Raw genomic sequence first — 14,100 nt, 5'->3', positions numbered from 1 at the left:
CACTACCAATCAATTGTTCATAGAATGTGAGAACTTCATCTTCCAATTCAGCAAAATTCTTTAATCTATGTCCATGTTGATCCACCAAGCTAATCAGATTTGTTTGCCTATTTTTTGCTTTCAGATTTGCAAAGAAATAAGCATTGTTCTCATCTCCCAACTGTATCCAGTCAATCTTTGATTTTTGCTGCAAAATCTTTTCTTCCAACTCAATCTGCCTGAGTAATTCATCATTCCACTTCTTGACCTCTCTACTATACTCCTCATTCTGTAGGTCTGTACTCAGCATGGATTGTGCATTGGCTAGATTCTCTCTATATTCCTGAATCTTCTTAACTCCCTCAGTAACTTATCTGTTTAACTTTTGTAGTTCTGGTTGCAGTCTAAAGAGTTTCCTCCATAGCTTATACATGGGTCTACCCTCTATCTCTTGTTGCCAATTGCTCCTCAGAATCTCCATAAATTCAGGCTTCTCAGTCACACAATTGAGGAACTTAAATCTCCTCTTCTGTCTGCTAATCATATTATGCCTATCCATCCAAACTTTCAGAGGGGAGTGATCTGAAATGTGTGGGTTTAGCACATCAATCCTACTATCCTGGAATTTAGTGAACCATAAACTATTGCAGAGGGCCCTGTCAATTCTGGAATGTATCAGATTCTGGCTATGTTTGTTTGACCAGGTGAAATGAGGACCCTGGGTTTCATGTTCATACACACCAATAGCTTCCATCATATTCTCCAAATCTCTATACTCATATTCTTGAACCTCATTTCCTCCCATGCGATCATTAACCTTTAGGACATTATTGTAGTCACCAATGATGATCCAGGGCATATTAATTCTGTCCCCCAGGCTTTGTATATCATTCCAGAGATTCTTCCTATGACTCAGTTGGTTGAGGGCATAAATGGCAGTCATATAATGAGAGAAGGTACCATTGGCTAAGTAGACCTCACTATGTAGATACTGCTCAGAAGACATTACATTCTTAATCTCCCAAATTCTAGGATCCCAACCTATCCAAAGTCTGCCATTCTCATGTTTGTCATAATTGTCTACAAAAGACCAATTTAAACCTAAAGTATTTCTAATGCTTTCCTTATTGTTTATTTTGACTCTTGTTTCAATAAGGATTGCACAACTAACCTGATGATTTCTGAGGTGGGCTCCTACCTCCCTGCATCTGGCTTTTTTATTGAGCCCTCTAACATTCCATGCTAGCATCATGGAACAGGGAAAGGGTTAGAGCACTCTCCCTGTGTGAGGGTGTCAAATCCATTCACACAATCCACAACAATTCTTGTCTCCTTTCCTTTGCTTTTGATGGCTGTTTTTGATTTGATCCACGGTGCTTCCACCACTATTTCTTTGCCTTTCTCTTCTTGGTAGGGTGCTGGTGTATTGATGATGGCTTTTTCAGGTTCATTCAATTGTTTCTTCACATATACTTGTTTAGGTTTTTCAGTCTTCTGCTTACATCGATGTCCAACTTTGTTGCATAGGGAGCAGAATGGTGGTTTCCATTCATATTCAACTTGTTGGTTCAATTTCTCACCTGTAGGGTCTCTAATTGTGATGTAATTCTTGAGTTCCTTTGTCACATCTACTTCAATGAGCACTCGGGCATATGACACTCTTAGCTTCTTTGCGGTGCATTCATCAGTCAAGATAGGTTTGCCAATAGCACTTGCAATTTTTCCTATACTCTTCTCCCCCCAATACACCAAAGGTAGTTGCGGGAACATCACCCATATCGGAAGAACTCTGAGTATGTCATCTTGCAATGTGAACTTAGGGTTCCATTCATGTAGCAAAATCGGTTTCTTGTAAATCGTGTAAGGGCCTCTCATGAGCACTGCTGCTTTGTCCTCTCCATTTTTAAATCTTACAAGGAAGTAGCCCTCTTCATTGTAATACAGGTCAGGCATCGAGACAAAATTCCAAGTTGTGCTCATAAACTTCTTGACAGAGTTCATGGATAGATCTTCTCCAATTGCATACATTATCAACGCATTTTTCCAGAAATGTTTCTCAGCCATCACATCCTGCTCCTCGATATGCACTTCAATTTCGCCATTGACTATCGCAGGTGCAGTGTATTCAATCATACAACCATTAGACGCTAAGCGGTTACCTTTAATAACATCCACCCACGGTTTTGGTGGCTCTGCCTCTCCGGTCCCCTCTTTGGTGCTAATTTCTTCAACAATCAGTGATAATACCGTTCCTGTTCCATCTCCTTGAATCGTATCCTTTCTTGTAGTACTTGTATGTCCTGATGAGTTTGGTGTTGACGAGAATACCCTGACACTCGCCGGAGGGGTCATTGCCACCTTTTTCTTTGGCCGGCCTCTCCCCATCCTCCAGACTTCCGCTAGTATTCAACTCTAAAAGATCCCCGTATTGGTCCCTAACCCTAAGGCTAGGAGTTTAAACCATCTACAAAGATTTCCACAGCTAAGTCCTAGCAGAGAAGAATCAAAATCAGTTGTGGTGTTCGCCGGAGTTGAAATCTCGTTGCCGGAGTTGAAATTTAATTATTTTATTGTATTAAAAGTAAAACCTATAAAATGGTAATCCAAAACTGCTATTTCAATAATGCTATAAAAAGACGCATCAATAAAAAATTTCCTTATATTTATGATTATTCACTTTATCTTAAAAGTACAAATTCCCTTATATTAAGGATTGGAGGGAGTATTTAATTTGGTTAATTTCATATGTTTTAAATAAATTTTCCCTAAAGTATATTTAATCAATGCATAAAGCTTTTAGGAAATTTTAGCTATAAATAAAGGTCTAACGATAAACTTTTTTCTTAGTGAGTCCTTTGTAAGAGCCGAAAAGTCACTGAATTAAGAAATTTATTTGAATTTGAGAAAAGGAATTATTGAAAAAAATTGAAGGTTCTCTAATAAAAATTTTTGTTGTGATGATGTTAACGATAAACTATTGTTTAATTTTTTATTATAATCATTACTTTTGATATTTATTTTCCATATTTTATTGTTTCTATGATTATTGACTCATATATTTGGTTTCATGGATATGTTTATTGTTAAGTCTAGTTCAAATTGCAAATTTGATAGGCAAAAATTCATACAACCTAATATTGTATTCATGATTTTTCAATTATATGGTATTGAGTACATACCAACCTCTAAGAATTTAAACATGACGCCTATTATGCACAAACATTTTTGTTGGACTTTGATGGTAGAGTGGATATTCCATAAACTCTATTATGATTGAATTAAACAATTTTATAAACATTAAATATGATATTTTAGATTTACTCCGAAACTCTTTTTTCTAAACTTGACTTTTCAAATCTTAAATAGGCACATGTTATGAAATACAAAGAAGTAAATTTTACATTGATTTGTTTTAAATTTCTAAAAAATTTATTAACAACAACTAAAATAAGCTATTGAAGGTTGAATTATCTACCAAGATTAATTTTTAAACCTTGGTAATATTTTTATTGTTATAAAATTAATGAAAAGTAATGAAGTAGAATAGGAGAGATGCATGGGAGAAAGAGAACATAAAAGAAATAGTATTATATTATTTCAAGTCTACTTTGAATTGCTCATTAATATTTACATCAATAAGCACTTCATATCTAGTCTCATGTTCATCATGGTGTTGAGCATTATGTATATTAATTGCAGTCCTCAATTACAATCCCTTTTCCCCCTTATCATGTTTTCCTTCTCTATATCACCTCTCTTTTCATTTTGATAAACCATGTCTAGAACTTTTTTAGGTTGTAATTTTGTCCTACCTTTTCTTTGGTAGCTACATTATGATGTCCTTTAAGTTTTAAACATCGGTCGATGTAGTGACCCATACACATGCAATGACTATAAAATAAAGATAAATTCTCATACTCAGTTACACACAAATTATTAAAAACCTTATATATTTTTCTCTCTCCACTAATGTCATGTCATGTAGTAGTTCCTAATCACGAGCTCTCTAAGAAACTATTAAAAAACAAATTATTTAAAGAATTTTTTTATAAAATAGTTAATTTTTTATTTTTTTCTTAAACATATGGAATGTTTTGAAAACTATATTTTAATAAAACTATAAATAACAAAATTTCAATATATGCTACTTTTATAGTGTGAATTTTTTTTTACAATATTTCTACATTAGATTTTTAAATATAGAATTTTATTATAGAGGAAGTTATACGATATGTTGTTGTAAAATTGTTTAAACGATATTTTTTGTTGGACGATATATATTTTTCGGTAATAGATTAATGTAAATATGAGTTTTTAAGCATCAAAAATATGTGGAAAAGAAAAAAGTAGTGTAAAAAATTCATCAAATTAAATATATTTTAAGTAGATACTAGCAAAACTTTAATATAAATATCTTTATCTTTTTGTTATGTCTTTTTTTATTCATTTTACACAATAATTAAACTTGAAACTATATTGAATAGGTTTTCATAAAATTATTATCAAGAAATATTTTTAAAGAAATTTAATTATTTTATTGTATTAAAAGTAAAACCTATAAAATGGTAATCCAAAATTGCTATTTCAATAATGCTATAAAAAGATGCATCAATAAAAAATTTCCTTATATTTATGATTATTCACTTTATCTTAAAAGTACAAATTCCCTTATATTGAGGATTGGAGGGAGTATTTAATTTGGTTAATTTCATATGTTTTAAATAAATTTTCCCTAAAGTATATTTAATGAACGCATAAAGCTTTTAGGAAATTTTAGCTATAAATAAAGGTCTAACGATAAACTTTTTTCTTAGTGAGTCCTTTGTAAGAGCCGAAAAGTCACAGAATTAAGAAATTTATTTGAATTTGAGAAAAGGAATTATTGAAAAAAAAAATGGAAGGTTCTCTAATAAAATTTTTTGTTGTGATGATGTTGATGATTCTGCTAGTTGCAATTCAAGTTGAAAGCTTAGCAGAGCCTTGGTGTGAAATAAAGTGTGACCTATTATGTATCGGAAAGCAACTAGCTGATGAATTTGATAAGTGTGTCAAAGATTGTCAAGCCACAAAATGCTAACAATTATATTGCTATGGTTATTAGCATGAGCCGTGGTATGTTTTTTTACTTTCACATTATCCTTTATTTATTCATGTTTTTAGCAGAAGGGACTTGTTTATTAATTAAATTAATTATTTTTATTTTGTAGGTTCCTTGGCATGTCGTACATGAATAAATTGCTTTTGGAATGGGGTGTTGCAACACTAATAAATATATGATATGTATCTTATGAAAGACTCTACGTAATAAAATGTACTATTCAAATTGACAATGTGTCAAATTTAAATAAATAAATTCTACTTCATAAAGTTTAATTTTTTATTATAATCATTACTTTTGATATTTATTTTCCATATTTTATTGTTTCTATGATTATTGACTCATATATTTGGTTGCATGGATATGTTTATTGTTAAGTCTAGTTCAAATTGCAAATTTGATAGGCAAAAATTCATACAACCTAATATTGTATTCATGATTTTTCAATTATATGGTATTGAGTACATACCAACCTCTAAGAATTTAAACATGGCGCCTATTATGCACAAACATTTTTGTTGGACTTTGATGGTAGAGTGGATATTCCATAAACTCTATTATGACTGAATTAAACAATTTTATAAACATTAAATATGATATTTTAGATTTACTCCGAAACTCTTTTTTCTAAACTTGACTTTTAAAATCTTAAATAGGCACATGTTATGAAATACAAAGAAGTAAATTTTACATTGATTTGTTTTAAATTTCTAAAAGATTTATTAACAACAACTAAAATAAGCTATTGAAGGTTGAATTATCTACCAAGATTAATTTTTAAACCTTGGTAATATTTTTATTGTTATAAAATTAATGAAAAGCAATGAAGCAGAATAGGAGAGATGCATGGGAGAAAGAGAACATAAAAGAAATAGTATTATATTATTTCAAGTCTACTTTGAATTGCTCATTAATATTTACATCAATAAGCACTTCATATCTAGTCTCATGTTCATCATGGTGTTGAGCATTATGTATATTAATTGCAGTCCTCAATTACAATCCCTTTTCCCCCTTATCATGTTTTCCTTCTCTATATCACCTCTCTTTTCATTTTGATAAACCATGTCTAGAACTTTTTTAGGTTGTAATTTTGTCCCACCTTTTCTTTGGTAGCTACATTATGATGTCCTTTAAGTTTTAAACATCGGTCGATGTAGTGACCCATACACATGCAATGACTATAAAATAAAGATAAATTCTCATACTCAGTTACACACAAATTATTAAAAACCTTATATGTAACACCCCATACATACATTGCCTAGGATATACGTATATGGTATTAAAATGGTACTCGAAAATCATAAACATAAGCAGCGGAATAGATAGTGTATAATTACAATTACAAAAGCCCAAACTGTCATGGCCAAAAGTACATGAATTCCAACTGGTACAAATACATATCCATGGTACAAAAGATAGAGATACAAAAGATCATAAACTACGACAAAACGCATCGCCAAGAAACATCAACTCGAAGCTAAGCCATCTTACCCTTGCCTCGATCCTGCCTCGAACCACCTGTAAAAAGAATAATTGGAATGGGGTGAGATTACTAAATCTCAGTGAGTCTCCCTATCCTATGGGTTCACTCAGTTCTACAGGGAACATGCAACAAGATAGATTCACCGAGAATCCAGGTTGTCCTCACGGCCAGGTACAAATACAAACAAGGGTACACCGTCAATGGAAGTCCCATAACTGTCCAAGGAGGCATCAACAACAATAGGCTCACCGCTATCACAACAAGTATGCAGACCCGTACCCATGTACGAGGAATCTAGGAGTAAGTTACTTGCCTGCTACATAGACTACGCATCCACACCCTCGATGAGTTACCTCTCATGCCTAAGTGTCAAGAGACTTGTACATGCACATCGCAGGTGAAACGAATAAGTCCTACATGGCTTATCTGCGACGAGTTACAGCGGTGATTTACCTATATGGCATCACGGCCCCGTCAATCACTATACGCAGATGTGATCGCTACAATGTACAAAACGCCATCAAGACTACATGAGCTCACCGGGCGAAAGCCTAGTAATATTGTCTACATGACATCACTAGAGGTGAGTTTACTGAGAAGTGCATCCTATATGGTACCACTACCTCACCATACCAAGCACGCAGATGTTTACCTGCTAGAGGAACGCCATAGAAGACCCTCTCAGCGCATCGCAATGGTAGCTCAGGTGCGTAAGACATACCAAGATCACACAGCAAGGTATCCCAGACCACACAGCAAGGCCCGAGCTAAAGATCACACAGCAATAGTCGTGGTCCTAAGCGATTTATCATCTATTAGTCAGGCCTACTCCGATTCAAGCATATACACACATCACCGAGATCACACAGCACGGTATAAGCCATCACACAGGCAATCACGTTCGAATGTTCAACCGGAACAAACGAAATTAATAATAATAGTGCCACAATATAATCCACACAATTTGTATTTCACAACATACAAGCATATCCAAGGGATTTCAGTCATATCATGGTCTTATACAGGTAAATCACATCTCAGAATGCCATACAAGTCATAAGAGGCCTTCGATTCCGATACGAAGCGAAACTGCACTCATAGGGGAGATTTATCAATTCTGCATCAGACTAGTTCGCTACAGCGAACTTCTGTTCGCTACAGCAAACTCAAACAGAAGCTAAACTTCTTCAAACCCAGGTCAGTTTGCTACAGCGAACTGCAGCGAAGCCCCGATTCGCTACAGCGAAAAAGTTCGCTACAGCGAATAAATCAATTCAACTCCCAGGTCTATTCGCTACACAGTTCGCTATAGCGAACCATTCGCTACAGCGAAAGAAAGTTCGCTGCAGCAAACTCTGTAAAATCAGCAAAAATGCAGAAACGAATTTGGGGTCCCCAAGCCCCAAATTTCCACATGCATCCATTCTTAAACGAAAATGAGACTTAGAAACAATATGTAAGCGAATTATTTCTACCAAAAGAGTCTAACACATGCATAGATACGGATTAAAATCATTTACTCATAAACCCTTAATCCCCAAAGTCTATATAACACACAATGATTTCCCAAAGGTTCTAACTAAGAGACCCACCTGATTAAGCTGAAGGAGAAGCTGCGAAAATCAGAAGAAAAAGATGAAGATTGCTGAATCAAGAATGCATGCAAGGTTGATGATGAAGTTTGCAATGGGTTCTCTTCTTCCTTTCTCCTTGTTTCTCACGTTTCCTTCCTCTTCTTTCTCCAAATTCTGTTTTTTTTTTCACCAAGATTGGAATGAGTCTCAAGCGAAACACATCCCTAAGTCTTTAGTTTTAGGTGCAATGACCAAAACAACCCCCAACTAGATTCTATTTACCATAGTGCCATTTAGTTACATTCTAACTAAATAGTTATTCCTAATATTTAATCTCTTGAAATAATATTAGGGTATTACATTCTCCCCCCCTTAATTAGAATTCGTCCTCGAATTCGAAAACTTACCAGAATAGGTGAGGATACAACTCCCGCATCTCTGATTCGAGCTCCCAAGTAGATTCGTCAGGACACGACTCTTCCCACAACACCTTGACAAGAGGTGTCTCCTTGCTTCTCAAAGACTTACTAGCATACTCCAGAATACGACACGGTTTCGGTTGGAATGAAAGATCTGGTTCTACTTCAATCGTATCTGGTAGGATAGGATGAAACGAGTCCGGCACAAACTTCCGCAGCTGAGATACGTGGAATACGTCATGCAGTCCTGATAGTGAAGGAGGCAACGCTAACTGGTATGCGACTTCACCTATCCGTCTCATGATCTGATAGGGGCCTACGTACCTCGGGCTAAGCTTGCGCGTTTTGAACGGTCCTTTCAACCTCAACCTCAGAGTCACCTTCAAGAATACATGATCTCCTACGTCAAATTCCAAGGGTCTTCTCCGCTTATCCGCATAACTCTTTTGTCGATCTTGGGCTTGTTTCATCTTGTCTCGGATCATTTTAACCTTCTCCGTGGTTTCTTGAATTATTTCCGGTCCAAGAATTCCCTTCTCACCAACTTCAGACCAACATAAAGGTGATCGGCATTTTCGTCCGTACAAGGCTTCATACGGTGCCATCCCGATACTCGCATGATAACTATTGTTATACGCGAATTCTATCAAAGGTAAGTTATCTTTCCAATTTCCAAGATACATGCCCTCAGCATATCCTCAATGGTCTGAATAGTCCTTTCTTTTTGTCCATCTGTCAAAGGGTGGTTAGAAGTGCTCAAATTCAGGTCTGTACCCATCTCTTGATGAAAAGCTTTCCAAAATCGGGATGTGAACTTCGGATCTCTATCCGACACAATGCTAGAAGGTACACCATGCAATCTTACAATCTCTACTACAAAAAGCCTCGCAAGGTGAGAAACCTTATGAGTTGTCTTAACCAGTAAGAAATGCGCGGACTTAGTCAAACGGTCCACTATCACCCATATTGAGTCATGCCCACCTAATACCCGTGGTAGTCCCACAATGAAGTCCATGGATATACTGTCCCATTTCCAAACAGGAATATCCAATGGTTGCAACATACCACCGGGCCTTTGGTGCTCTATCTTCACTTGTTGGCAAATCACGCACTGCTCTATATAATCAGCCACATCTCTCTTCATACCAGGCCACCAAAAATTCCCTTTTAAGTCTTGATACATCTTGGTCGATTCGGGATGGATGGTGAATTTGCTCTTGTGAGCCTCGTCCAGAATTAACCTCCTTAACTCCGCATCATTTGGCACACACATCCTCCGTCCAAAAAGAATGAGTCCATCAGATGTACGAACAAAATCTGGAAGGTTTGCTTTAGCCTGCAATTCTACATCATTCCACTATGCTTGACGGATCCTTTCCCGCAACTCATTCTCAATACACAAGCTACTAATCAATACACCCGTTGGTGCCCACTCAAATTGTAAATCCAAATTTCTGAACTTCTCCATAAGGCCAAACTCCAACATCATCAGTTCTGCAACTTTTATCTCCTTTCTACTCAAGGCATCCGCTACCTTATTAGCTTTACCGGGATGGTACTTCAAATCAAAGTCAAAGTCCTTCAAGTACTCCATCCATCTCCTCTGACGCATGTTAAGTTCCTTTTGATCAAAGAGGTACTTCAAACTCTTGTGATCACTAAACATCTCAAAGTGAACTCCATACAAGTAATGTCGCCACACCTTAAGTGCGAACACAATTGCAGCGAGTTCAAGGTCATGAGTAGGATAAATCTCTTCATGAGATCTCAACTGTCTCGATGCATAAGCTACAACCTGTCCATCTTGCATCAACACTCCACCTAAACCTTTCTTAGAAGCATCGCAGAACACTTCGTAAGATCGGTTTGGATCTGGAATCACCAACACTGGAGCCGTAGTCAACTTTTCCTTGAGTTTCTGAAAACTCTTCTCACATTCTGAATTCCAACTAAACGAAACCTCCTTCCTTGTAAGCCTGGTCAAGGGTAACGCCAACTTGGAAAAGCCCATAATGAACCTCCGGTAGTAACCTGCCAAGCCTAGGAAACTACGGACCTCAGTTGCATTCTTGGGTCGTTCCCAATTTATCACTGCTTCTACCTTTGAAGGGTTTACAGCTACGCCGCCGCCAGATATGACATGTCCAAGAAATTTGACTTCAGACATCCAGAACTCACACTTGCTAAACTTTGCAAACAACTGCTTTTCTCTAAGAACCGACAACACAATCCTCAAATGCTCCATGTGCTCTTCAATAGTCCGAGAGTAGATCAAGATGTCATCTATGAAGATTACCACGAACTGGTCCAAATACGGTTGGAACACTCGGTTCATGTAATCCATAAAGACAGCAGGAGCATTGGTTATCCCGAATGGCATAACCAAGAACTCATAATGACCGTATCTCGTCCTAAAAGCAGTCTTAGATACATCCGAACTCTTAACCCGAATCTGATGATATCCCGACCTGAGGTCAATCTTCGAGAACACACAGGCTCCTTTCAATTGATCCAGGAGGTCATCAATCCGCGGCAGAGGATACTTGTTCTTTATGGTCACCTTGTTCAACTGTCGGTAGTCGATGCACAAACGCATACTACCATCCTTCTTCTTCACTAACAAGACTGGAGCTCCCCATGGAGAAACACTAGGACGAATGAAGTGTTTCGCCAACAACTCTTCTAGCTGACTCTTCAACTCCCTTAGCTCTACAGGAGACATTCGATAAGGGGCAATAGAAACTGGAGCGGTACCCGGAACAAGATCAATAGAGAATTCAACTTCCCTTTCCGGCGGAAGAGAAGTAACATCCTCAGGAAATACATCGGAAAATTCACACACAACCGGAATCTCCAATACACTCTTCTTGTCCTTGGATTCTGACGTAAGAACCAAAAGGAAAGACTTCTCTTGAGCAAAAAGGTAGTTGACCATGTTAATCGTACCTTCAAGAAGATGTTCAATGGCATCGGTTGATGTTGTCTCCTCAGCAGGAATGAAGATAGCCTTCTCTTTACAACCGATGTACACCGAGTTAGCTGACAACCAGTCCATACCAAGTACTACATCGATCTTCTTAAGAGGTAGACAAATGAGATCAATCAAGAATCTACGACCATTGAAAGTAATAGAACACTCCTTGCAAACTTCTCGAGCTTCTACTACGTCATCAGTAGCTGACGAGATAATCATAGGATTCGGGAGAGGACTTGCTTCAAAACCAAGCCTCCTCGCACAATGATAGGAAACAAAGGAATGTGTTGCTCCACAATCAACTAACACAAACAAGGGCTGATTATTAACATAACACGTACCAGCAACAAGATTGGTGTTTCCTTGAGCCTTCCTAGCATCCAAAGTGTAAATGCGACCTTTAGTCTTTTCCGGAACATCCGGGGCTGTACAATACCTCGCAAAGTGACCCGTCATTCCACACTTGAAACACTTCTTCGCATCGAATGAGCAATTCCCATAATGCCTCCTATTGCACTTTCCACACTGAGGAGGTTGATTAGAACGATCTCCATAAACTGGCTTGTTAATAGTTGGAGAATTGCGGGGTTTCAAATGCTGCCCCGACCTCCCTTGATCCCTACGAACCGGCTTGTTCTGCTTTTTCTCTTCCTGAACCCTCTTCAATGTGTTCTCAGCAACATAGCATTGCCTCAAACACTCAGCATAGGTGGTGAACTCCCTTTGAGACACACTGTGTACAATATCCGCATTCAGCCCCATGAGAAACTGATCGATCTTCCATAACTCATCTGGTGCATAGGCAGCTTGTCTAGAATAGGCAGCCATGTCTTCGAATTTCTCCGCATACTCAGACACTGACATGTTGCCTTGTTTGAAGGACTGAAACTCATGCTCCTTCAGAGCACGCACACTGTTGGGGTAGTACTTCTCCAAGAAAGCTGTCTTGAAATGTTGCCAATCCTTTGGAATACCTTGGTTAGTGAAATACGTAGATTCTGTATTCCACCATCTACCTGCTGGTCCCTTCATTTTCTGAGCAGCAAAGATCACCTTCTCTTCTTCTGTGCACTGAATGGCCTGAAATATCATCTCCATGCCGTACAACCAATCATGAGCAATCACCGGATCCAAGCCACCCAAGAACTCCGGCGGATCCATCCGAAAGAAAGCACGAAAGTCAGGCCCTGCTGCAGCCTGAGGAGTAGGAGCAGGAGCAGTTGGTTGTTGCATTTGCATGCCTTGCATCATCTGCATCATCATCTGATTCTGTTGTTGCATCTGTTGCATTATCTGCACCCAAGGCACACCCGCATTCTCAGTTTCAGGCTCAGCCTCCACATTCCTCGTCCTGGGCCTTCCGGGACCTCTGCGTCGATCAGCCATCTTCCTGTTTGTCCTACACACGGAATCAAGTTGATCAGGCTTAATGCCATAAGTAAGACATAAGGAATCGTGCCGACACTACACATATGAGGCAGAATTATGCTGACTTATGATGTTTCGTGGCAAAGCCGAGAATCGACCTGCTCTGATACCAACTGTAGCACCCCATACATACATTGCCTAGGATATACGTATATGGTATTAAAATGGTACTCAAAAATCATAAACATAAGCAGCGGAATAGATAGTGTATAAGTACAATTACAAAAGCCCAAACTGTCATGGCCAAAAGTACATGAATTCCAACTGGTACAAATACATATCCATGGTACAAAAGATAGAGATACAAAAGATTATAAACTACGACAAAACGCATCGCCAAGAAACATCAACTCGAAGCTAAGCCATCTTACCCTTGCCTCGATCCTGTCTCGAACCACCTGTAAAAAGAATAATTGGAATGGGGTGAGATTACTAAATCTCAGTGAGTCTCCCTATCCTATGGGTTCACTCAGTTCTACAGGGAACATGCAACAAGATAGATTCACCGAGAATCCAGGTTGTCCTCACGGCCAGGTACAAATACAAACAAGGGTACACCGTCAATGGAAGTCCCATAACTGTCCAAGGAGGCATCAACAACAATAGGCTCACCGCCATCACAACAAGTATGCAGACCCGTACCCATGTACGAGGAATCTAGGAGTAAGTTACTTGCCTGCTACATAGACTACGCATCCACACCCTCGATGAGTTACCTCTCATGCCTAAGTGTCAAGAGACTTGTACATGCACATCGCAGGTGAAACGAATAAGTCCTACATGGCTTATCCGCGACGAGTTACAGCGGTGATTTACCTATATGGCATCACGGCCCCGTCAATCACTATACGCAGATGTGATCGCTACAATGTACAAAACGCCATCAAGACTACATGAGCTCACCGGGCGAAAGCCTAGTAATATTGTCTACATGACATCACTAGAGGTGAGTTTACTGAGAAGTGCATCCTATATGGTACCACTACCTCATCATACCAAGCACGCAGATGTTTACCTGCTAGAGGAACGCCATAGAAGACCCTCTCAGCGCATCGCAATGGTAGCTCAGGTGCGTAAGACATACCAAGATCACACAGCAAGGTATCCCAGACCACACAACAAGGCCCGAACTAAAGATC

General features: G+C 38.2%; 2 protein-coding genes across 2 annotated transcripts; both read right to left on the bottom strand.

The window, feature by feature from the left end:
• Window positions 1–349: 349 nt before the first annotated feature.
• Window positions 350–1,187, bottom strand: LOC131597960 (uncharacterized). Its single transcript, XM_058870617.1, has 2 exons — window positions 1,151–1,187; window positions 350–1,059 (listed from the first exon to the last, which is right to left on the bottom strand). The coding sequence occupies exons 1-2, from the start codon at window positions 1,185–1,187 to the stop codon at window positions 350–352; spliced, it is 747 nt and encodes a 248-aa protein (XP_058726600.1).
• Window positions 1,188–8,543: 7,356 nt separating this feature from the next.
• Window positions 8,544–12,781, bottom strand: LOC131597959 (uncharacterized). The gene is made up of 3 exons (XM_058870616.1): window positions 9,918–12,781; window positions 9,400–9,773; window positions 8,544–9,034 (listed from the first exon to the last, which is right to left on the bottom strand). Exons 1-3 carry the CDS (start codon window positions 12,779–12,781, stop codon window positions 8,544–8,546), a joined length of 3,729 nt encoding a protein of 1,242 aa, XP_058726599.1.
• Between the last annotated feature and the right edge of the window lie 1,319 nt (window positions 12,782–14,100).

Source organism: Vicia villosa, linkage group LG4 (genome assembly GCF_029867415.1).
Source record: "Vicia villosa cultivar HV-30 ecotype Madison, WI linkage group LG4, Vvil1.0, whole genome shotgun sequence".
Classification (NCBI taxonomy): Eukaryota; Viridiplantae; Streptophyta; class Magnoliopsida; order Fabales; family Fabaceae; genus Vicia; species Vicia villosa.
Note: the sequence above shows the minus strand (reverse complement) of the source record. Positions and strands in the feature narration are given on the sequence as shown.